At 53.0% G+C, this 23,873-nt stretch overlaps 9 protein-coding genes across 9 annotated transcripts; 3 read left to right on the forward strand and 6 right to left on the reverse strand.

The window, feature by feature from the left end:
* Window positions 1-931: 931 nt before the first annotated feature.
* LTS14_000477 (uncharacterized protein) lies at window positions 932-2,641 on the forward strand (the record flags this gene model as incomplete). Its single annotated transcript, XM_064833190.1, has 3 exons — window positions 932-1,032; window positions 1,088-2,248; window positions 2,311-2,641. The coding sequence occupies 3 exons, from the start codon at window positions 932-934 to the stop codon at window positions 2,639-2,641; spliced, it is 1,593 nt and encodes a 530-aa protein (XP_064699459.1).
* A 473-nt stretch (window positions 2,642-3,114) lies between these two features.
* NDE1_1 (NADH:ubiquinone oxidoreductase) lies at window positions 3,115-4,988 on the reverse strand (the record flags this gene model as incomplete). The annotated part of the gene is made up of 3 exons (XM_064833191.1): window positions 3,115-3,188; window positions 3,247-4,557; window positions 4,622-4,988. 3 exons carry the CDS (start codon window positions 4,986-4,988, stop codon window positions 3,115-3,117), a joined length of 1,752 nt encoding a protein of 583 aa, XP_064699460.1.
* A 607-nt stretch (window positions 4,989-5,595) lies between these two features.
* On the reverse strand, window positions 5,596-6,417 carry LTS14_000479 (uncharacterized protein; the record flags this gene model as incomplete). The annotated part of the gene is made up of 1 exon (XM_064833192.1): window positions 5,596-6,417. One exon carries the CDS (start codon window positions 6,415-6,417, stop codon window positions 5,596-5,598), a length of 822 nt encoding a protein of 273 aa, XP_064699461.1.
* Window positions 6,418-7,663: 1,246 nt separating this feature from the next.
* LTS14_000480 (uncharacterized protein) lies at window positions 7,664-9,598 on the reverse strand (the record flags this gene model as incomplete). Its single annotated transcript, XM_064833193.1, has 1 exon — window positions 7,664-9,598. One exon carries the CDS (start codon window positions 9,596-9,598, stop codon window positions 7,664-7,666), a length of 1,935 nt encoding a protein of 644 aa, XP_064699462.1.
* Window positions 9,599-14,403: 4,805 nt separating this feature from the next.
* LTS14_000481 (uncharacterized protein) lies at window positions 14,404-16,489 on the reverse strand (the record flags this gene model as incomplete). Its single annotated transcript, XM_064833194.1, has 2 exons — window positions 14,404-16,053; window positions 16,103-16,489. The coding sequence occupies 2 exons, from the start codon at window positions 16,487-16,489 to the stop codon at window positions 14,404-14,406; spliced, it is 2,037 nt and encodes a 678-aa protein (XP_064699463.1).
* A 263-nt stretch (window positions 16,490-16,752) lies between these two features.
* Window positions 16,753-17,727, forward strand: MRPL10 (YmL10; the record flags this gene model as incomplete). The annotated part of the gene is made up of 2 exons (XM_064833195.1): window positions 16,753-17,063; window positions 17,115-17,727. 2 exons carry the CDS (start codon window positions 16,753-16,755, stop codon window positions 17,725-17,727), a joined length of 924 nt encoding a protein of 307 aa, XP_064699464.1.
* Window positions 17,728-18,513: 786 nt separating this feature from the next.
* Window positions 18,514-19,527, forward strand: LTS14_000483 (uncharacterized protein; the record flags this gene model as incomplete). Its single annotated transcript, XM_064833196.1, has 2 exons — window positions 18,514-18,772; window positions 18,875-19,527. The coding sequence occupies 2 exons, from the start codon at window positions 18,514-18,516 to the stop codon at window positions 19,525-19,527; spliced, it is 912 nt and encodes a 303-aa protein (XP_064699465.1).
* A 175-nt stretch (window positions 19,528-19,702) lies between these two features.
* On the reverse strand, window positions 19,703-21,939 carry MVP1 (Sorting nexin mvp1; the record flags this gene model as incomplete). The annotated part of the gene is made up of 3 exons (XM_064833197.1): window positions 19,703-19,912; window positions 19,998-20,588; window positions 20,647-21,939. The coding sequence occupies 3 exons, from the start codon at window positions 21,937-21,939 to the stop codon at window positions 19,703-19,705; spliced, it is 2,094 nt and encodes a 697-aa protein (XP_064699466.1).
* Window positions 21,940-22,361: 422 nt separating this feature from the next.
* Window positions 22,362-23,665, reverse strand: LTS14_000485 (uncharacterized protein; the record flags this gene model as incomplete). The annotated part of the gene is made up of 2 exons (XM_064833198.1): window positions 22,362-23,466; window positions 23,526-23,665. 2 exons carry the CDS (start codon window positions 23,663-23,665, stop codon window positions 22,362-22,364), a joined length of 1,245 nt encoding a protein of 414 aa, XP_064699467.1.
* Between the last annotated feature and the right edge of the window lie 208 nt (window positions 23,666-23,873).

A 23,873-nucleotide genomic window follows, 5' to 3' on the forward strand; every position in this document is an offset into this window, starting at 1 on the left:
CCTGCTCAGGTCCCTAGCACAAGGAGCGCAGTAGCGACATCCTGGACACTACCCAAGGAGCACGGCTTTGTCTTATTACCTAGTACACTTACACGAACGCCATACGTACGCTCTGATCTCACAGGCTGTGCCGTTCACTTGTCAGAAGACAAAGTACATGGTAAAGACATTGTAATAATAATGCATTTGGTGCGCGTGCTGCACTGGTGGCTGATGTCCCTGGCATCATCTGACCAGACCGTACCTACATCGAGCTCGCCTACATCCGTCGATGATTGCTCGACTAGTACATCGTATAGTGCTGATTCCAACAAAGCGGCACCGGCGATGACCCCAAGATGTGGCTAGCAGCGTGGTCGTCGCTGTGGGGCAAGACGGGTATACCAATCCAATGGATGACATGCAGGCGGACTCACTTCGACACGTCTTGACTCGCTCACCAGCCGCCTGCATTATACAGCAAATCAAGGTCCATTCACTCAAGAAGGGAATTTCTCCGCGCAGTCCGGTCTGGGGCGAAGGCACAAGGATGGAAAAGCACGACGCCACGCGAGAAGGCCATTTGCTGGAGGTGACATTCCTGCTCTAGCGTCATGCATAAGATAAAGCGCTAGCAACGAGCATGCATATCGACCCTCGCAGGTGGAGTCTTCATCACGATTGTACCACACGACCACTCATGCGAACAATTGGCGGTTCGAGAAGCGTAGATCCTGCGGCCCGCCTGTCATCCCAGCATGAAACGTTGAATCTGCTCACATATCCACGAGACATTCTCCTTCTGCTTCCGCGACAAACCACGCATGACGAAATGAGCATCCTCGACTCCTCGAACCCCCCGAATGTTGCGAGCAGGGTGTGTAGCCGACGACCTGCACACCGGCCTCTTTGAGCCGCTGCAACTCGCTCTCTAGATCAAACAGTCACCAATATGACCTCCGCCATGGAGTTCGAGCGGGTTGAAGCCCCGGTCACTGTGAAGGCGTATCTGATGTGCGCTTTCAGTGCCTTCGCTGGTATCATGTTCGGCTAGTGAGTAGAGTGCTGCGAATCCCCGGCGCAAGAATGAAACTGACATACAGAACAGCGATACTGGCTACATCAGCTCCGTACTCGCCATGGACCAGTTCAAAAAGGCCTACGGAGACCCATTAACAGGCACTTACACTGTTTCCCAGAAGTCCCTTATCGTCGCTATACTGTCATGCGGCACCTTCTTCGGGGCTTTACTGAGTGGCGCACTTGCCGACTGGTTTGGACGACGGACTATGATCATCGTAGGCTGCTTCATCTTCATCGCCGGAGTCATCGTGCAAACGACAACCATCAGCATATCTGCGCTGGTCGTCGGGAGGCTGATTGCTGGTCTGGGCGTCGGCTTCGTAACTGCGGTGAACATAATGTACATGTCCGAGATCGCGCCAAAGAACGTAAGAGGCTCGCTGGTCAGCTGCTACCAGTTTGCTGTCACGATCGGGATCATGTTGGCCAGTTGTGTCGGCTACGCCACATCGAGGCGAGAAGACACCGGTGCCTTCCGCATTCCCATCGCCATTCAGTTCCTGTGGGCTACTGTACTGATCTCTGGTCTATCGCTCCTTCCCGAATCGCCACGGTACTATGTCAAGAAAGGGCAATTAGCCAATGCCATGAAAGCACTGGCTCGCGTCCGCGGTCAATCCTATGAGTCCGAGTATATCCTTCACGAACTTGCGGAAATCCAGGCCAATTACGAATACGAACAGTCGCTCGGCGAGGTCACCTGGCTCGGCTGCTTCAGCGGCGGTATACTCAACAGTAACAGCAATGCTCGGAAGATCTTCATCGGAGTTGCGCTGCAGGCTATGCAACAGGCCACTGGTATCAACTTCATCTTCTACTACAACACGACGTTCTTCCAGCAAGTGGGCCTCGGGAAGAGGGCTTTCTTGGTGGCAATGATAACGACGATCGTCAATGTTGTATCGACGCCAGTCTCATTCTACACTATCGAGCGATTCGGTCGACGACGGCTGCTTATCTATGGTGGCATTGCCATGAGCATTTGTGAGATGACCATTGCCGTTGTCGGCACGGTGCTACCACACTCAACAGCGGCGAATTATAGCATGATTACGCTCGTGTGTGTCTACATCTTTTTCTTCGCCAGTACCTGGGGTCCTGTCGCCTGGGTGGTGATCGGAGAGATCTTCCAGCTGCCAATCAGGTCGAAAGGGGTCGCGTTGTCAACTTCGAGTAATTGGTTTTGGTGAGTACCTGGATCACGTCATCGTCCACCCCTTTTACCCTGCTAATGCGCGCATGTTCTAGGAACTGTATCATAGCCGTCATCATTCCATACATGGTAGAGGGCACAAGTGGCACATCCGGACTCGGCGTCAAAGTCTTCTACATCTGGGGAGCCCTATGCTTCGCCTGCGCGATCTTTGCCTACCTCGTAGTACCCGAGACCAAAGGCTTGACCCTCGAACAAGTCGATAGGATGATGGAGGACGTGAGCGCCCGCCGTAGCGCTGGCTGGCTACCCCGAGAGAACTGGGCACGGGATCTTGGCGATATGGGTCACAGCACATCAGCAACGACGTCCGCCTCGAGAGCATCACCCGAGTCGATACCGATGGAGACCAAAGCATTTTCCTAGTAGTGGATGATATTGTGTTGGGTACGGCGTTATGAGGCATTATAGCATAATTTGGAAGATGTATTATACTGCACATGAGATACGATGTATAGACGCATGGCACGAATAGGGAGGACACAATTGGCACATTCGCAAAAAGCACAGAAGAGGTGTACGATGAAGGATAGGAGATTATGTGATACCCAATGGATATGATGGATGGAAAGAATTATGGATCAGGTACACAAGCATCGTACGCTATCAAGACACTCTATCGAATACAGCATGCAGAACTACTGTAGCAACAACTCCGTGGTCCAGCAGTACGCTGGAAGCTCTATTCTCATCTGGCATATCGCACACAATATCACTCCTCTCAACACATGCACTCAAGTATGACCACGTGCGGTGAATGGATGTGAGGGTGACACTTGCCATTTCTGACTTGTTTGTCTGTACCTTACTTCCTGAGTAGGACGACTTCAGCCGTGACTTCACTCTCTCGAGACGTCACGACCAAAGACTTGAGTCTTCATCCAGTCCATGATCACCAGGATTCTATTGCGAGCTGCAAAATAAAGTCAGTAACTGTTGGTCACGAAGCCAACAAGGGTGAAACAACTTACTGCTGAAGCACATGCTCAAATAAGCACTTCTCCAGAAGAAATAGGTAAGCTGTCCACCAGTCGCCAGATTACCGGTCAGCCAGCTAATATCCGCAACTGCCTTTTCACTTCCAATGTACGCGAGTGAGCCCTGGTGTGAGTACTCGAATGGACCCATAGACTTCACCCGTCGTAGCCTCTTCTGCAGGTCCTTGATCTTGGCAAACGCATCGTCTCGGGTTTCCTTGTTGGCAGCCTTCTCTTGCGCAATGGAGAGCGAGGCAAGTTCCGTCTCGATCTCCTCCGTCTTCGCCATTTGGTTGAAGAGACGAGCGAGGAAAGCACCTTCCTGCGCCGCGACTTGTGCCGTGGGAGCGTAGTTTGCTATAGCACAGTCACCTACGGCCCAGATGTTCTCGGTACCCTTCACGACCAGGTATTCGTTGACGGCTAGACCGCGACGGGAGTCCTTTTGAGCCGGAATTTGGGACATGAGGTCCTTGACGACAGGTCGGAGAGCATTACCAGTAGCCCAGACAAGCAGACCATAAGGGATCTGTTCCAGCTGCTTCTGGCCTTGCGCGTCGGTGTATTGAGCTTCGATGTACTTTTCCGTAACATTCTTGACCATAGTCTTCGTGCGGATCTCGATCGTCTCCTCCTTGAAAGTCTGCTCGGTGTAATCGATCAGATTCTTCGAGAAGGACGGCAGGACGTTGGGTAGAGCCTCAACAAGCGTGACGTGAAAGTTATCGGCGATTTCAGGTACCCATTTGCGGAGATCGTTCTCGAAGAAGTCTTGAAGCTCGCCGGCGAATTCAACACCAGTCGGGCCGCCACCAACGACAACCATGTGTAGTAAACGCTTGACCTCCTCAGGCGATTGATCCTTGAATGTGGCAGTCTCGACGCAGTCCATGATACGCTTGCGAATCTTCTGTGCATCGCCGACCTCCTTCAAGAAGCAACCATTCTCACGAACACCAGGGATACCGAAAGTAGCGTTCTCGGCGCCGACACCAACCACAAGCATATCGAAAGGTACCTCGGTTGCAGATGTGCTGCCCTTGATCTCAGAGTCGTCATTGATATAGATCATCTTGTTCTCGTAATCGATCTTGGTACAGTCGGCTTCGTAATACTTGACAGCAGCTTTCTTGTGACGTAGGAAGTTTCGGATTGGTTCCATAATGGATCGGTGTTCGATTGTGCCGGTGGTACATGATGGGAGGAGTGGCGTGAACAGGAAGTAGTTGCGAGGCGAGACAACGATGACATTGTAATTCTCCGTATCGAGTTTCTTGAGAAGTGAGACGGAGCCCCAGCCAGTGCCTAGGATGAGAGGTGTTAGTCTTGCGCCAGGCTCGCGATCATCATCACACCCTATGCAACATACCCAGAACGACGAGCGTCTTCTTGCTCGGATCCGGATCGACCTGCTCGGCCGGCGTGCGATTTTGATAGATGCCATAACCAGTATACACCAATCCACCGATAACACTCAGATAAGTCAACCTCCAAGTCCATCGCAGAAAGCGCCATGATCTCCTCTTCACCACCCTCTGTGTCTCCGGCGAGATCTCCGCATAGGACCTGCGGAAAGCATTCTGCACCTTCTGTCGTGGTATCTGCACAGCTCGTCTCCCAGGCTCAGCCCTCAACAAGTGTGCCACCGGCTTCGAAGGACCCGTCGCAAAGCTCCTCATGAAGCCATTGGCGCTGCTTACGGAGGCCAATGGCCTCACCAACACCTTGGTCGCCATGATGATGGTTATGGTCGAACCAGAGAGGTGGCGATTAGGTTATGTTTGTTGTGTCAGTCAACCAAAAGAAAAGTTCCTGGTCCCCTTTCAAGCAAAGATACCGTGAAAGTCGCGTGCAATCAGAGCGCTTGACGTAATGCCTTTCCGCCTCGCCGACTCCCGGCGCTAAGGAGAATCGAGTAGTTGAGGCGGCGACAAGGGAAGAATGCATGTGCTTGACCCGCTCGTCCTCGCGATATTGTGATGCCGGAGACGAGAAGATTTAGTACGGGCAGACGGATCAAAGGACGGAGCGCTTCGCCGAACAATAAGAATTCCTGCGAGCAGCAACTCTCCGCATTGACCCAACACAGGAGGTTGACACGCATGTCTCAGCTCTTGACCAAAGGAAGGACTCGAGAGCAATGTCATCAAAGCATTACTACACACTACCACCTGTAATTCATCCTTGAAAAGACTCCCTACGCCACAGCTGAAGGAAGAATTATTTACATGGTGAAAAGGAAGGAAAAGCAAAGCATTCAGTAATAGCATCTCATGGGTATCGCATCACGCTGCCAGTACAAGAACTTCAATCAATCACAATCGCTTTCCCTTCATGTGCTTTTTATAACCAGACCATTGCGAACACCAACCCGCAGATCCCCGCAACGCCGTACGAGAGAACCTCTAGCGCGTTGCCAGCGCTGGCTTGGTTGCTTATTGAGTCAAAGGGACTGCCTCCGCCACTGTTGCTGTTGTCGCCGTTTTGCGAATTGCCTGTTGCTGAAGGCTTGTGACTTGATGATGAAGGCGAGCTTGATGTGTCCACTATCAATGCACTTGAAGTGGTATGCGATGCTGTCGCTGTGCTTGTTGCTGTTGTAGTGGCGAGAGGGCTGGCTGTTGATGTGCCCGAAAGGATAATGCTTGAGGATGAGGTCGTGATTTCGCTCGATGTCGACGAGTCCGCAGTACTGTCCGTCGAGTCCGAGGAGCTTATCGTTGATTCCACGGCCGAGCTCGATGCAGCTGTCGTGCTCATGAGCGCAGCTGAACTCACGACAGACGATGTAGGTGCCGCCGAAGAGCTTTCCGCAACCGTACTGCTCGGAGCAGCGGAACTCATAGTGGCGAGCACACTCGCCGCATTCCCGCAGATCGCGCCAGTGCCGGCATTATGCAGGAAAGCATTAATAACTGTCCCGCCGACATTGGTGTCACTGCTGCAAGCCTGCTGTACAGGGCCTGTCATGGCCTGTAGGGCGTCGATACATCCAGGGCTACAGCTCTTAGCTGAGGCGAAGTCTGAATTTGAGCAGCCGTCGATGACTTGTGTGTAGACGCTTTGGCAGGATGAAGATAGGCCTGTGACTCTGGGCGGGAAGTCGACCAGTGAGACCGCAAGTGTGGCTGCGGGTAGCGCGAGGAGCGCTAATATTGAGCGCATGTTGTGTAAAGTGTGGTGTGTCGCGTGCTGATGTGAATACTGGTTGGTGGACCTGTGTCGCCTTGGTGTTCACGTCTGTCTGTGGTGGAGATCGAAGAACGTGAAGTGGCCGCCTGTATTTGATGCTTTCCTTCCTTATTTCGACTCGATTGTCGTGCAACTGCGCACAACCCCAAGCCCTCCTCAATGCCTTCCTCGAATCACAATATCACGATACTTGATCCACCAACCGTCTTTCGTCTTCCTTCCGTCTCAAGTCTCCCTCCGCACTTCCTTCCTTGCTGACACGCGCGCGAACAAATGAGTGTGGCCTCGAGCACCGGGCTGCAAGGGCAATGCGAGTAGCGTAGTCGTGTATAGAGTGACAGTAATTAGTATAGCAATCGTCGGTGTGCCTGCGGTATGTTGTGTATGCTAGAGAGGCGCAGGCGCAGTTTCCCAAGGGAAGGAGGAGGAGTAGCGAAGGTATGTGCTTAGCGAAGGGGTTCACTAAACGGCCATGGCTTAGCAACGGCACCTGGGGCTGATAGGCTGCTGGTCTGATAGGATTCGCCTAGGTCGTCGACGAAAACGAGATGCAATATACACGACTACTATACCAAGAAAGCAAAGAACTAATCGTGTATAACAAGTGCTTCGACCGCGATACTATAGATCTTTCGGTGTCTTTGTCGCAGATCGTACTATGTGACAGTCTACGTCCTGGTCGAGTTTCATGTATGAAACACCTTGCCGCTCACTCGTGGTCAGCCAATAGAAGCAACACAGCGCTGTAGCGCCTCACGTCATGCTCTTGTGCGAGACCGAGAAGCCATCACATCACATGTCGGCATTGCCACTTGTGACAGCAGAGAAGAAAGATGATGGGCGAAGAAGTCTCCTGGAAGAACAGTCTTGTGCACACTTTCGTGCTTTATTAGTGGTAGTTACCAACAGCTACTAAGTGGCAAGGTCTACTTCTACGTAAGCAGCAGCATCGTGCTGAGATTGCCATGATTTGGCAGCGTCGAATTACTCGCTGCAAGGCTCAGCTCTGGCCTTATACTCAACCCTTCTGAGGCTGGTCAATAGCATGGCCGAGTCGGCCTTGGTTCCTCTTCATATGAACTCCGTCGAATGCTTCCGACATCGCTAGTAGAATGCTGCACGCTTCAACGCTGAAAATAAACAGCTCTATCATGCAGGCGAGCGTACACTATCTCCCTGTTTTGAATCACGTTCTCCCTCCAGTGCCTAGAGTCCCAGCTCATCGTTGCGGAGGTACATGCTGCTGATGTGCTGCCATGAAAGACGGCCATTGATGCACAGGCGTCATGGGCTGCTGACCATGTCCATTGAGCCAGACGTTCTGTGATACGTATGGTAGATGACCCACATGTCGTTGCTGGATCGACTTTCCGAGAGGCTGGTAGTGCATCTCATTCTGCTCCATATTATGCGGCCTTTGTTGTAGCGCTCCAGATGGAGGAGGATACAATAGTGTGGACACATTGTGTATCGGTCGGTATGGCGAATTCCGCTGCTGCAGGAAGTATGTTGGAGAGACTTGGATCGGTGGATGTAGTGACACTGCGCTGTGAGGTGGGATGCCACTGGGCGATGCGGTACCTGACCCTGGGTACGGGCTCTGTTGTCTTGATTGTAGTTGTGAATGCAATTGTGATGATGGCTGTGCGGACATGCCAAGTGGTGCCGGTAGCTGAATAGCTGACGTTTGTGATGATGTTGGTGGATACACCAATGCCATCGCTCGAGACGGAGCATTGAGTGGTGGCAATTGAGGTGCCTGGCTCGTCATTGACCCGTAAGTGCTTGAAGGTGCTGAACCAGCTGGTATTGCCAGGCTTGGCAGCCTGAGACGGGATGATTGTGCTGCGTGTGTTGTTGCTGCCGAGCCATTCGAGTATGCCAAAGGCGAACTATAGCTTGGATAGGCACTTGCCACTCGCTTTGCTGGAGGCTCGGTATTTGAGTCTTCCAAGCTCCGCTTTCGGGTCTTATTGATGGCTGGCTGCATTTCTGGCATGGCGGCGAACGGTGAAGGCAGTGGCGTGGGCCCATGCTGACCTGCCATGCCATATGGGAAAGCATATGGGCCAATTTCTGGGTTGTATGGCGGAGACGACTGGGTCGACTGCGGCGGCGAAGGGAGAGCCATCGGTAGGTGGAATGACGACGCTGGGAGGAGCGCCGCTACTGGAGGAGGCGGCTGAGGTCTCGATGCTCTCTCGAAGAATGCTGCAAACCTGCCCAGCAGTGATTGCCACTTCGTCCAGTCCTCCTCGGAAGTGAAGAGGCAGTACTTCATGTTACTAAGGAATTCGACCTCCATGATGTGGACTTCACCAACCACAATCCCAGATACATCAGCCCAGGTCTTATTGGTATACGTATTGTCATCCAAAAACTTGTTGCCAAGCATCAATGCCACGGTGAGGAGTCTGTACTCGCTACCTGGTTTGCCCCTCACTGTTGGGTTCAGCTTTTTTAGCCGATATATGAAGAGCAGAGCCAACAAGACTACATTTTGGGCCACGAGCGTTGTGGAGAGGATGGTGGTCACCCATTTTCGAAAACCAGTATTGGGCTTTGCATCTGCCGCGAGTGACCTTGGCAGATGATACGGCGTAGATGAGTCCTCGATCATCTGAAGGATGTCCGCAGACTCAAACCAGAACAGACATGTGATCTGAGCAGCCAACTCTGACAGACTCCCACCGCTATCATTTACCGATCGGGGTATCTGAAACGACGGTGCTATTGCGTTTACTTGTGACCCTCGTCGTGATTGTGAACTTTCGAATACAGGTTGCTGTGGTCCGGGAACGGGAGAAATAGTTCGACTGCTAGGTTGTGTGTGGACCCCTCTCGAGTGTGACCGAGCGTGGGTGACGTCTGGCCGTGCATATGGTGCAGACGCGGCTCCAAACTGTTGAAGGCCTTGAGCATAGTCTCTGCAATGAGTTCCGTGCTCTTGTTGGTGGTACACCGGCTTGTTCGTAAGTGAGACAGTGTTCATCTCAGGTGGAGGAGTGAGAGAGCGGGCGAGGTCGTATGGGCGAGAGTAGGAGCTCCAGTTCGTGCTTGCCTGCTCGTGGCGGTGACTGGGCTTGGGAGCAAAGGGATCTCTGAACTGTACGCTGGAGGCATAAATGTGGTGCTGCGAATGTATGTTCGTCATGAGGAGAAGAAAATGTCAAGGTACCGGTCGAGTGTCTGTAGGGCCGATCATGTGGCTCGTCGGTAAGGAAGGGGCCGTTGTGAGAGAGGATTAGTAGCAAATAGGTTGGTTTGTCGTCAAGAGGCTGAGTTTCGTTGGTCTATGCAAGAATGGAGCCTGGTGATGTGAGCTTTCGGGAAGGCAGGACGAACAGCAATAAGGTTGACGTTGTTGATTGCTCAAGCAAGGGAAAGCGGCAGCAAGATGCAGAGGAACGTGAGTGCCAATGTCTACCACAACATGGGCAGGCGGCAGCGCAGTGTGAAGGTGTCCATACTGTATGAGCGCGTGCTACTAGTGCCGAATAAGTGGTCTCGGTCAAGGAAGAAGGTTATGCTGGTAGAGCCATGCGACTTGGTCATGGCACTCGCATCGGCTGCCGATGTGTGGAAGCATATCGTGTGTCTCCAATCCGAGCCACGGCCAACGGGCTACGGCCACTTGGCTGCAGAGTCAAACTGGATCATTGACCCAGGGAGGCTGATCTCAATTGATGATTGAAGGAGACGCCGCGAAAGTGATGTAAGTTAGAGAGAAAGCTACTAGTTACAAGAGCAGGCAAGGTCATCACGGGCCACACCAGGCCCAGTCTAGCTGTCAGAGGTCTAGCTCATCTGAGCTGCCTCTCCACCGCAGTGACTGCAGAATAGCAATTAGTGTACGCGAGGTCAAGACGGCGCCCGTCCCACCGGATTCGCTAACGAGGGTGGGCAAGCCGTAGCCCTCTGACCAGCGAAATCCTCCTGCAGGCCGCAAATAATCATGACCTTTTCCCGCCTGGCCCAGCTTACCAGGAAGCTCGGCAGACCGGCTCAGTGCAGATGCGTCGCCAAACATACCCTGGGATCTTACCCACGCCCAGATGGTCGCTTGGCGCCCACGGGCTGCTACTGCACTTGCTGTATGCACTATCGCTCGCCTGACTTGACCGTCGGAGCGCCACGACCATACAGCAGCGTCCCCAGTCATAATAACGGATCAAGCAGTTTGTTCCGCCCACGAAACTCTGGAAGGCTTCGCTGAGCCCGGCAGCCAATAACCGTAAGTCTGCACGGACAGGGGTCGACCCATAGGCCGTGGTGCTGGTACCGGACGCCAGCCAGAGTCAGAAGTTCAGATCACCCAAAGTCAGACGCACAAAGGCAAAAGTAGCATCTATCTACCCCTCTTCCGGTCGCACTTTCGCTGAGCGCCGTGTCATCGTGGGACTCCACTCACTCTGCATGTCTTGTCGGTAGATGACGGGGAGCAGCCCTTTGTTCACGGCCTAGATATCGCAAGGAGCGCCACCGGAAGGATGCACCCTCGTGAAATGTACTCAATGTTACGATATTGCAGCGGCCACTGTCATCATTTCGACCCTCCCGTGTGCTTGCCTCTATGCGAAGTTGTTTTGCACGGATGCCTGCCCAGCTTTCGGCACGAAGGCTTGCTGGTGCGCCTGACACAGGCTCTTCTGGATCACGACGAACAAGAAGTCAAGCTAGGCAATCAACATCACGCAGTCCCCTACTCGTTGACTACAGTGGAGCTGCGCATGCCTAATGGGTGTGCACGATTCGTCAGAGACCTGCAGGCCACCACTTGACTGTCGCAGATGTCATCCCTACGATCGTCTGAAGGCCGTCTCGACCAATCGATGGAGATGTCACTGATGAGAAAGCTAGAGAGCTGTGTGCATATCCCCGCCACACACACACCATATAGCGGTAGACTGCGCATATCCCCAACAACGACCAGCAAGTTCCACACTCCTATGCCAGTGTTTGCTCGCGTCGTTGCCGCGCACGACGTATGCTGGCACTCGTGGCGCATGTCTCAAGCCCGCTTGCTTTTGTTCGCCCCGTAAGCCCGCGCTACCTCCCTGCACGTTGGGGCTGTCCTTGCGGCACGACTGTGATGATCAGCGTATACGACGCTGAACGTTGCAAATATGTACAGGCCCACAGCTTGCGTGTATCGGATGAGACGACGTGTACACAAACCCTGCGAACCTCGTATCGCCTTCACACAATTCGAGGCTGTTTACGAAGCTACCGCCGTACTATGACAGTCTTGCAGCAATCATGACCTGGATCATCCTGCACCGACATCTCGCGGAGATCCATCAATAGTCAGGCCAGCACAACGGCGTTCAGCTGGCTCCTGGAACCCAATCCTAGATGAGACTTCGCCTGCAGCGTACAGAAGTAATCTGGATCAAGCCGAGCGCGAGACTAACCCGACGATCACGACTGTTGGCTGCACCACAATAAAAACGCTGATGAACTATAGCGCGATAAGGATCTGATAGTAAAGTGTAACACCACAAGGAGAGACTTTGGCGAATGGAGAAGGTGCGAGGAGAGATTGGCGCGCCGAGAGCACCACCACTAATCTAGTCCGGAATCGTGCAGGCTCTAATTGAGTGCATGAGGAAGCGTGTCGCGTCAGCAAATAGCGAGTCGGCTCTTGGTCAGGTCTATACGTGTCGTGCACCACTTTTCTCTGCCAGCACCCGTGTCATCATCTCGCCTCAGGACTTATCGTATCATCCAAATGGCCGCTTATAGTCCGAGATCACCAGCTGGATGACCATTGCGGCACTGCGGCATTACTGACTGGTGGAGCTGACCCAAGACGCGACGCGACGCGACAACGGCCAAAACTCGTTAGAGCTTGCGAATCGGAAGGCTTGAGACCTTTTCCACCTGTGAAAATGTCGACCGCCGGCTGGATGCCCGAGCAAATTTCATACGTAACCATCGTATCGTCTCATCAGCAAGATGTGATGTCGTCTGTTTGGAGGATCTTTTCAGCTCGTTTTCTGCTGCGACTCCACTCGGGGTTTGTGCTGAAACCACGGAAAGCCGACTGTCCGCTTCCATCGCTGAATCGTAATATGTGTCCGCGGCATCCCGTGGGAGTTACGGAGGCGGTCGCATCGACTCCTTTGGCTTGAACCGACGTACACACCACGCAAGCTCCCGCTGGTGAGCCCGTATACTGTGGCGCAGCTCACTTCGCTACTGCGTGACAAAAGACAAGGCTAGAGTAGCGAATTCCCTGCTGAGCGGCATATTCGCTGCTTATTACGTCCCACTCATTTCGTCCGTCAAGGGTTTCGCCGAGCAGGCTGTCCATACTCCACAAATACACTGCAGTCGTGGACCATGTATCAAGCCACAAAAGCATGTCTTTGATACGTGTGTGACTGCAGGATTCCTTTCAAACCAGTAGTGATACCTGTTAGTCGATTCGCCAACTCGCAGGCTTCCCAGGATCCCGATTTGCAGCCGTCCGTCTTCATCCCTACGACTCGGCGTCGACGTACCGCCTATGACCCGTACGCTGTACGCTTGAACGCGGCGTTTGCGTTTGACCTTGTCTACTGGCTGGTCAAGTGTATGGAGCTTTCCATCTGCGGGGCTTGCTTGGTCTGAAGTTGAAGCTCCTCCCAAGAAGCGGTCTACAAGATGAGCAGTACCACTCGGAACCTGGTACAGTACGAACATGGCAACAATCTACGATCCTTTCCTTGCATCTCAGCTGCCACAATGTAATTTTCTTCTCTGCCGCCCGCTTGCCGCGACATGCAGTCGCCATACAGCGCAGTACTCTTCACCGGCAAGCTGCACAGATCTTGGACGATTCGCCACCTCTGCGCCTTTCCCGCTGCTCACGTCTGAACGCTCGAAACGTTGTTGGTCAGGATCGCGAGCACGACTCTCGTGGATGTGACTGCATTCAGCCGAGGCTGCACTCGTCTCTATCTCATCGTTTCACCCGATCGCCGCTGCAGCTTCCAATGATATGGATCTGCGCGGATGTGTACAAGCAATAGCCTTTCCTCCCACCGGACGCCATCAGTAATCTCGATACCACGACTCGGATTTGCTGGATATTTGACCTCAGCCCATGCAGACTAGATATGTGGGATCCTTTGGTGGGCATGGTTCGAGACCCGTCAATCGGCACCACTAATGTACTGTATCTCGTTCGAATTCACATGCTTCCACTTGAGTTATGTACCGCTCGTTTATTGATTTCAATAAGCCGACTTTGTGCCATGAGGCTATTGCCACCGTTCGTTCTATGGAAGTACGTTTCGCAGATCGCCTACACGAGGTGCCTACTGTACGAAAGCCGTTATCGGCGTGCATTTACTCCGTACACGACATGGTTTGACGACGCAGGTCGACCGGCACGACAGTACAATTCTCATCAAGCTTTGTCGCGACACAAGCGCCCGAGGAGGTACAGCACTCATCACTCAACCGCACAGGAGTCAACTTGTCCGGACCGAGTTGTAGCCACTCACGAACGCGATGATTACCAAGCCTGTAGCACTTCCGTTGACATCGTTGATGAGTGGTGTACTACGGACGTTGAGACAAGAGTGCTCTTGAGGATCGGGCGGCAAGCATGTCGACGAACCAATTTATTGTCAGCGTGGCCGAGGTTCTGCATGATCCCATCATCTGCAAACACCACGTGATACTGCTTGGTCACGCTCTCAGGAGGCCACCATTGTCGTGTCTCTGGTAGCCCTTCCGACGAGGCTGATCGATTCCGAGCTCGAAGCAAAATCGCCAGATCAAACGAGGACACCGGAGTCTGACTGTTGAGTGAGTCTTTGCTTGGTGACCAGTGATATGGTCGTGTTGTCGTCTGTCTTTTCGAGCAGAACCGCAACATCGAAGGCAGGTTGGTTAATCGGACCATCTCCCAAGGGGACCCCCGAGGGAGTTGCCATGTTTTTCTGTCCGTGCAACGTGACTACCCACCTATTCCACAGCTGGCACCCTCCGATCAAACTCCTCCATCTCCTCCCCGCCATCGCCCACAAACCCAATCTTCTTCCTCTTATCATCAATCACCCTCCCATACTCCAACAACAACCGAAAAAGATAAATCTCCATATCCTCTTTCCTCAGAACTTTCTCCGCCCACTCTCTACCTTGTTGCGCGAGAGTGAAAGCCTCGTAGTCGTGTCTCGGGACCGTAACAGCACCATTGTTTTCATCATCGAAGCCGATGAAGTAGGTGAGCAAACTGTACAAGTCGTCGAATCTATTGTCCATGGGTACGAAGTGTCGCCACGCCCACAGCCGGCTGTCGTGCCATTCTCTGAATATCGTGGCTTTGATACCTAGACTTCGCGATTGCAAGAAAGCTCGCCAGCGACCGGAGAACGAGTGTCCGTCGATGTCTACCAAGTACTTTGACCCGAAGGTCTGGGCGAAGGTGGTCTGGTTGAGGAGCGTGAAGGTGCTGTTGTAGAAGTCGCAGTTTGGGAGACAGGCAATCTTCTCTGTGAAGCCGATGTTTGTATGGTCTGCTGCGAAAGATGCTGGGTGGAAGGGCTGTGGTCCGTAGGCGCCAGCTACCGGATCGGTAAGGTCGAGGATGTTAGTGCTGGTGTCGCTTTCTGACAAGATTGTTGAGTTTGCCAGTTGTACGAGTCGTTGTCGGTGCATACTTCGCCACTGCTCGGGCTTGTCTTCGAATGCTGTTCCGCCGGATGTGACGCCGCGCCACGGCATCATATCGTCCTTGTCATCCCAGCTGATGTCTTGCTCCGAGTTGTATTGGTAGCGCTTATCACGTTTCCAATACATGTTGGCTGGGAAGAGGATGTCGTTGTTGACATTGACCTTGCACTCGCCGAAGATGGGCACCAGTTTGTGCGTGGCCAGGACTGAAGCGGCGGAGGAGAGCATGCCGTGAAGATCGTGTAGCTGTGGACCGACAGTGCAAAGGTCGGAGGACGTGTTGAAATTCGTAACGAACCCACCTAGTTCATTTTTGTAGCGGCCTTCTGCTGCCATGAGATGAAAAGCAGAGTCTGGGTTGCGAGCATATGAGTCCGGTGGACATGCTTTGCCAGCAATGTCCATGTATTGCTTCCCACCATGCCAAAACCATCCATATTCCGGAGGTGGATTGGCAGAGTCCTCGACATGCTCAATGGGAAACCAGAAAGGACTCCATTTGCTCAGCCAAGTTGGCTCAGGAGCTGGAGGTCGTCGCTCCCAAAAGCCAGACATGTTCTTTGTGAATGCATCGACCATGCCCATTTCCTCTAGCGTCCTCGACTTCTCTTCTATCTTCAGCATCTCTTGCAACTCCTCCCACGGTACGACTACACGAGGTTGGTCCATACGATTCATGGCGATGTCCATGTCTGGCAACCAGTGGGCGAAGCTGCTCAGCATACGTACGAATGTCTCTGAACGCCAGCCCCATAATTCTTGAAATACCTGGCCGCTTCGCAGAGATACTACAGAGACGCCATGGTCACGAATATCAGAGGCATGAGCTGCATAGTGTCGTATATCGGTTGGCGGAATTGCCCAGAATGGTCGTAGGTCTGCATAGATCTGGTCGAAGTCGTCAATGTTGTGGACGTTTCGTTCGCGGGCAAACTTGTACCACTATTGCGTGTTAGAACAGGAAGGAGCACTTGTTCGCAGCCCAGCATACCGCTTTGAAACCTGGTGGTGGATATCGTCCATACTTGCGCCGGTACTTGTCTACCGTGCCCTTGAACGTCAAGCTCCGATCCGCATCGTAAATCTTGAATCTGTGGTCTGCCAGTTGCATCAAATGCCGTATAGGGTGTTCATCTTGCACTCCTCTCGAGGCAGCAGGCTCTCTGCTCTTGCGCCAGATATGGCCGCCTAGGCGCTGTTCATGTGTACCTGAGCTCGCGGGAAGCCACTCTGCATACAACACATCACACGCCGCTGTCGTATTCAGAAGATATATGTTCGTGACCAAGAGCAGAAGTAGCGAGCCTATGGCTAAATATATGATACGCCGTGAAGGAGGTGGGCCATGACTGCCGTGGGAGCGCCGTCGCTCTCTCATCTGGCTCGGTCAGGCTTGTTGTACATGAGCCAGCATGTCGTGTAACACCTCGTCATTGGCTGCGATAGACTTGAAACCAATCGTAAGTGAATGTTGGATGCCTGGTCGCAATATATGGAAACGAGCACATGCGCAGCGTGGTCACGCTAACCAAGAAACGTGACTAAGTACGGTGGCCTAAGCGGGAAATATTGGCATACCATCAGAAAGGAGACTCGACTCGACAAAGCCATCGCAATGAGATTCAAGTCAGTATCACCGCAATGCCTCCACGATTACAGCTGCTCAGTCGAGCATCGGCAGCAGTCACACACCACGCCTATCAACCACTCGCGCCCTTCCTCTACCCTTGCCTTCAGCAACACCGCAGTGCTTCCATCCTGTCCGATCTGTCCGACAACAAGGGAGCCTACAATAAGCGCATTCGCGTAGGTCGCGGTCCATCAAGTGGCTACGGAAAGACATCAGGACGAGGTCATAAGGGCCAGAAGCAGCATGGTAAAGTACCGGCGGGGTTCAATGGAGGTCAGACGCCCGACTGGGTCGTGAATGGGACGAGGGGTGAGAAGCAGCAGTATGTATAACTCATATTGTATGATCTACGACAGCTAATGAAAACGGCTAGTTTCACTACGGAAATGTCACCAGTCAACTTGAACAAGATTCAATACTGGATCAACAATGATCGGCTGGATCCATCCCAACCCATCACCTTCAAGGAACTCTCCTCATCTCGCTGCATCCACGGCGTAGCCCGGGATGGCGTCAAGCTCCTTGCTCGCGGCTCCGAAGAGCTAACAACGCCCATCAACGTCATCGTATCCCGAGCCAGCGCCTCAGCAATAGCAGCTGTAGAAAAGGCTGGCGGAACAGTCACAACACGCTTCTACACCGACTTTGCCATCAAGAAGATCAAAGCCGGACTGATGGATCCGATCCACAGCCTCCAGTCACGGATTGCGATGAGCGAAGATAGCGAAGCAGGTGCTGAGGCTGCGGCGGATGCGTTGGTGGAGGAGAGGAGGAGGTTCAAGTATAGGTTGCCGGATCCCACGAGTAGGAGAGATTTGGAGTATTACCGCGATGAGGCGCGTAGAGGGTACTTGAGTCATATGGTTAGGGATGGCCATGGACCCAGTTTGTTCTTTAGGACCCCGGGGACAGGTAGCAGGGATGGGAAGAAGGGGGCTGCGAGGACGAAGAAGAGCAGTGGTGCGGAGAGTAATCGGCTGTGGTAGGGTGGGGTTTGCCACGAACTCGGAGGTGCTGAGTGAACCGGCAGACTGCCTCCCAGTGGTCTACATTCGAAGTACCGTCTTGGTCTACTTGGACCCGCACGTGCAGCACTGCTGAGCTGAGAACTGAGGTACTGAACAGACAGGCAATAGGTCAGAGGCGTGTACAACAGACTCGATGGAGAGTCACTTCATCATGCATATCATGTGATAAAGTTGAGCCATACATTTTTGTCTTGCCTGGTGGCCACGAACTCGATCCCGCACTACCCGCGTGTTGTAGCCAAGTCGCCAGTAGGCAGGTGCAGAACTCTCCTCACTTCACCTCTTCCTGAGCTCGGAGATGCTATGCTTCTCTCTACCATAAACATGATTTCTATGTTGTTGCATACCGTTGCATTCCTTTCTGCTTTGAGTCTTGCATCAATCACAGGCGATACTTGCGCTCCTGCTGATAATGACCTTATCGGGTATGTGCTTTTGTTGGCCCGCGATAACCGCACGTAACGGCGCATCTCCTATCTTAACAATCTCGTCTTGTCTGTTTTCCGCACTGGCGATTTACCACGTCTCCCATCATCTTGCATTTCACTCTTTTGGCGTTGTGGCTGATTAGATAAGGGTTGTCCACTTGTCGTTGCTCGCGTGCATTGTTTGTGCTGGATAGAAATAGAATTTTCATACAGGAAAACAAATTGATAGCAAGTGGCGAGAGGGAGGACGAGACCTCTAGTTCTTACAGCACCAGAACCGGCACCAGTCGAGGGATTGGTCCCGGGAAAAGACACAATGCCACAAGCACCGGACTCGGTGCCTTCACCTCATGCCGTGGATAACAGCGCTCACGAAAATACCTTCGACACAGATGGAGCTGATCCGGAGAAACATCCCATGCCTGCTCGCACATCCTTCTTCTCACGCAGGAACATCCTAGGACCTGTAACGAAGGACTATGGAGATCTACCGCTACTGGCTTGCTGTTTGGTGACGGGCATGGTGGATGCGGCGAGTTTCAGGAATTGGGGCATGTTTATTGGGATGCAGACGGGTATGTACCATGCTCATTATTTCCTCTCTATGCGGGCCTACCACTTGACCTTCACCTCTCGATGGTTTAGCAAGCCTACAGGTTTCTGACGAGAAACAACAGGCAACACAGTAATCCTCGGTCTTTCGACAGCCGGCCTCCCAGCAAACCCCCATGCCTGGCTCACGACTCTGGTCTCAATCATCTCCTTCCTCATAGGCGCCTTTCTTACTTTCCGAGTCTCCAAAGTCATTACGCCCGAAGGACCCAATCGAAATCGACTATGGGGAGCCACACTCTTCATGCTCCAGGCCATGCTCATCATCCTCGCCGCCGCACTCGCGACACCGGAAGGACTTATCCCCCAAAATCCCGGTGGTAATGGTCGACATACTTTAGATGACGAGCGTGTAATCCATAACATCCTCATTGTATCACTCATTCCGCCACTTTCCTTTCAAGCGGGGATGCAGATTGCCACATCTAGATTACTCGGGTTCAATGAGCTGCCGATTAACGTTGTGACGAGCACTTACTGCGATATCATGGGCGACTTCAAGCTGCTAGCAACGAACAATGTACGACGAAATCGACGAGTAGCCGCTGTGGTACTACTACTAGCTGGCTCGATTGCCAGTGGGTGGTTGATGCGGAGCCAAGGGGGACTTGAGAGTGTGCTGTGGTTGTCTGGTGGAATCAAGTTCGCCACGGCTGTCGCTTACTTCTGTTTCATGCCTGCGGTGAAGGAGGAGGGGAAGGCGAAGACGGTCGTGTGAGGTTCCCCGAGTCTATATCGATACTAGATAGACAGATAGAGATAGAAGTTCTGATGCAAGATTCCACTTTTCCCTGCACTTTGGTCTTGAGCATCCTTTTCAAAGTCCACGCACTAAACACATTCTACATCCCTCCTATCTCGCCCCCACGAGCCTACAGTACATTATACGACAATCAATCACCTAACGGCATACCCTCAACAGCATCCACCAAACTCCTCCAACAATCCGCCTGCAATTCGGAATACTTGACCCGCTCCTGCGCCCAATCTTGATGCAGTCGCGAGACATTATATTGCGTCGTGTTGAAGAAGACAATCTCATCGCGTACACATTCCTTGATGAAGACACCGCGGGCGTGCTGATTGACGATGGATTGTTTGTCCTGCACAAGCACCAAAGTCAGTAAACCTGCAACAAATGATGGCCATCGTAGCCCAAGCTTCAAAGATTCCGACAGGACAACTCACAGCAACAATGGCATTCTCGACTTTCTCCGCCTCTCCCGGCTTCGCCGCATCCCCCTTCGCCTTGACCCCCTGCAACTTCTGCTCATTCCCCATAATCCTCTTCTCAAGCGCGGGGATACTATCCCTACTCAACCTCTCCCTCCTCTCAAACATCTCCCTCATACTCACCAATCCATCCCTCATCGTCTTCAGATCCTCCAACAACCCCTCGTCCCACGCCCTTGACTCATCCTCAATCAAAGCTTGGGAATTCGAGACATGTTTTGCGGTCCCTTTTACACCTTCGTTGAGGAGCGGGACGTCGTTGGTGTCGATCGCGTAGGTATCTTGGCTTGTTTCGGTTATGCTGAGGAGATTGAGGCTGAAGCGCGAATATTCTCCTGCGATGGCTTCTTTGCGTTTGCATAGGCGCTCGGTGAGGTTGCAGAGGTTGATATAGAGATCTGCTGATCTTCGGACTCCAGAACGGACGGTGTCGAAGGTATCTTGGAGGTTCTGGGGCAGGCTGTCTTCGAGGGCTGGGGGAAGGGTCTTGCCGACGAATTCTTCTTGGACGGAGATGGTGGCTTGTTTGCGCCAGACGGCGAGTTCCTGTAAGATGATATTAGCAGACCGTCACAACCAAAAGACATGGAAGGCGTGCATCTACCGTTGGGACAGTCAGGAACATGACTACTAGCTGTTCCTCTCTCAAAATTGGGTGGTGAACAAGCGCATTCGCGAATCTTGCCAAGCCTCTCCGTCTCTTCTCGACAAAGCTATCGTCGGCCGCGATATGGTTGCCATTGATCGCGACTCGCTTTGGTGGCAACAGGGGTAGTTGTCGGAATGGGTAGCGCTTGTGTAGGCAGTCCAGAAGCCAGACAAAGTCACTATACCTTCGGATGACTTTGCTGTTGCGACGCACACTGGCGACTTCATAATTGCGATGCTGAAACATAAACATCCCCTCCTTCTCCTCCAGCAGGTTCACTGTAACCACCTCCTCGGCACCTTTGGACGTCGTAACGCGTGGCGGAGCCGGTTTGCGAACACTGCCGCCACCCTCACCAAAGCCTTCGCCAGCTGCCCCAGCCCCACCGAAGCCTTCATTGCCAGTGCTGCTCGCTCCAAAGCTCGATGCACCACCCCATTGCTGGCTGTCGCTTGCATTGGATGATTGTGCATTGCCATATCCACCAGTTGGTGCACTTTCACTAGGCTCGGAAGCATTTGTGGTGAACGTGCTCGTGGTTCGTTGCGGCGCAGCACCATTCGAATGCTTATGGCCCTTATGCACGTCTGGTGAGCCCCAAGGATCACTATCGCCAAACCCAGCACCAAAGGAAGTGTTCCTCGTATGCCCATTCTGCTGCTGAGGTGTCGCTTGCTGAGCTCCCGTCTGCACAGGCTGTGACTGCTTAGGCGTGGCGGGCGCCTGCTGCTGCTGCTGAGCTACCGGCTTCTTTGGCAGAGACACAGTAGGAAGCTTACTCCGCCTCTCATCCACCGCATCCAAACTCAACTCCTCTCCCTCCTGCGCCAAGCCAATCAAAGCAAGCAGCACATTGAACTCGTTCCGTCCCAGTTCCTGCGCCTGCCCATTGCCAGAAACAATACTCCAGATCTTCTCCTTCTGCGCCGGCACAACCTCGCCTAGTAATCGTCTACACTCATGACTGCTCACATGTCCACCACTCTGCATTGAGTCGAAGGTATCGATATAGCTATCGTGCACCTCGGCGCCTACGAGTAGATTCTTGACAACGCCGCCTTGGCCTCCAGTGGTGTTCTTCTTGCTGGGTGTGAAGCCCCATGGTGAGTCGTCGGTGGCGGATATGCTGGAGTCACCGAACATACTACTGTTGTTCTTGGCTTGGGATGGCGCATCGTCGTCGTCGCCGAAGAGGCCCGCGGATTTGCGAGGGCTGGGTGTGGCTGTTTCTTCGCCGAAGAGGGACATGTTGGGTGGCTGTGATGGTGGTGTTATGGTCGTTATGAGCAGCAGACTAGGAACGCGGGCAATGGCAATGGAGAGTGTATGGTGTAGCAAGACTGTAGTAGAGGTGATTGATGCCTCGAGTGCAGCTTCCAAGCTCGATCCATGCCACGCGAGAGCGGATCATGTCTGTGCTGTCCCATGCGAGCCGTTTCGTCATTGGTTCGTGCTCATGTATACAGTACGTACCATTATTCGACCATGAATGCAACGGGACTAAGCATGTGATAGAAATGATTCTGCAGGCGAGTTATCTCGCGGTTTGCATGAAGCTTTTCTATCAACGCCGCCAAATGCAAGGGGTATATAGCTAAACCAGCGTAATCAATGCTGTAGTCCTCGGATGCGCCTTTAATCATGAACTAGAAGGCCATAACCTCCCACATTCACCCACTCGCCGCTTCAAGAGCAGGCCTTCCCTTCGACCTGAAAGCACTCTTCTTCATAAATGCAATCGCCACCGGCTTACCCCCTTTCCTCTTCTTTTTATCATCCCTGTGGATCTCTTGTCTGCACACCGGACAAGTGCCGATATGCCTGTCGCTGTTCTTCTCACCCTGCTTCAGCGCTTGATCCAGACATTCATGACAGTAGATATGACCGCACGGAGTGACAGTGGCGTTGGTATAGGCTTCCATGCAGATTATGCATTGGCGTTGGCCGATGCGCAGGGGCCCACTAGGCTCCAAGGCCTGCTGAGCGGCGACCGCACGAGCTTGTTCGGCAGCGCGCATAGCTGAGATAGGTGATTGAGTGAGGTCGAGCTCTTCAATTGGTTCATCTTGTGCCTGACTGCGAGAGGCCGCGGCAGAAGCTGAAGTAGTAGTCGTGCTCGGTCGCTGTCTCTTGGCCCGATGGCTGTTGCTACTTGACGCAGCTGCTGATGCCTGATTCTCAGCACTGCGCTTAGTGGGCCGAGACGCTGGTCGTGATGGTACAGCCCGCTGTGGCGAGCTGGGATCCGCAGTCAGGTCCACAATGCTTTCTCGACGGTGGCGAGTGAAGGTCGGCATTACTTCAGAAGCGTCGCTGTCTAAGTCTTCGAGGTCGTGCACCGGAGAGCGTAGTGTACGATCTGATACCGCGTCAAAGAAGTCGTCTTGTGCAAAGCCGGCTGTGCTTGTGCTGCGAGTGGTGCGATCTAGCCAGTCTTCGTGCCTGTTACCCTGCCTTGGTGGCGTTTGTTGCAGCCGTGGTGAGGGAGTTGTGAACAAGCTGGCGGGCGGGAGGTAGTTCATTCCACGTGAAGCTGGTCGTGCGGAATTTATGCTCGATTGCTCATTGCCCATTCTTGAAGATGACGTTCGTCCTGCATGTGAATGTGACTGAACAAAAGTATCTTCGTCCTCCTCCTGCTGATGGTTGCTGCCGTCTGCCGTAACAATATCGGAGGATGCCAAGTCGATGTCGTGATCTCCAAGATCGCGATCGATATCCCAGTCGAGGTCATTGGCAAGGTAATCTGGGTCTATAGTCGGCCTATGTGCAATGCTGGATGATGGTCAGTCCCTGCTCGTGCTCTTGCTCATAATAGATTATGTGGGACTGACAGATCCGTATACCGATACTCATCCTCCAAGTCATCAAATCCCCACTCATGCCCTTGACCGTCGCCGTCGCTCATGAGATCTGGGAACTGAGCCCAATTTTGGTTCCTTGTGCCTTCCCTCGCAGGCCATGCTGCCGCCATGATTCCGCGCCCTCACTGTCTACGCTTCACCGGTTCGTTGAACAGACACCTGACCTCGCAGTACGATCAAAGCATGATGGCAAGTACAATGCTCCAAGTCTGGCGAAGAAGAGCTTCTCACGGTAGTGCCTTTAGAGGAGCTGCGGATGTAAGCCGATAAATCCGAAGGCTTCAGATCGAAGCTTCATGACGCGTGCTGCAGTGATTG

This window comes from Recurvomyces mirabilis, assembly GCF_035927965.1.
Source record: "Recurvomyces mirabilis strain CCFEE 5264 chromosome Unknown scaffold_1, whole genome shotgun sequence".
In the NCBI taxonomy this organism is placed as follows: Eukaryota; Fungi; Ascomycota; class Dothideomycetes; order Mycosphaerellales; family Teratosphaeriaceae; genus Recurvomyces; species Recurvomyces mirabilis.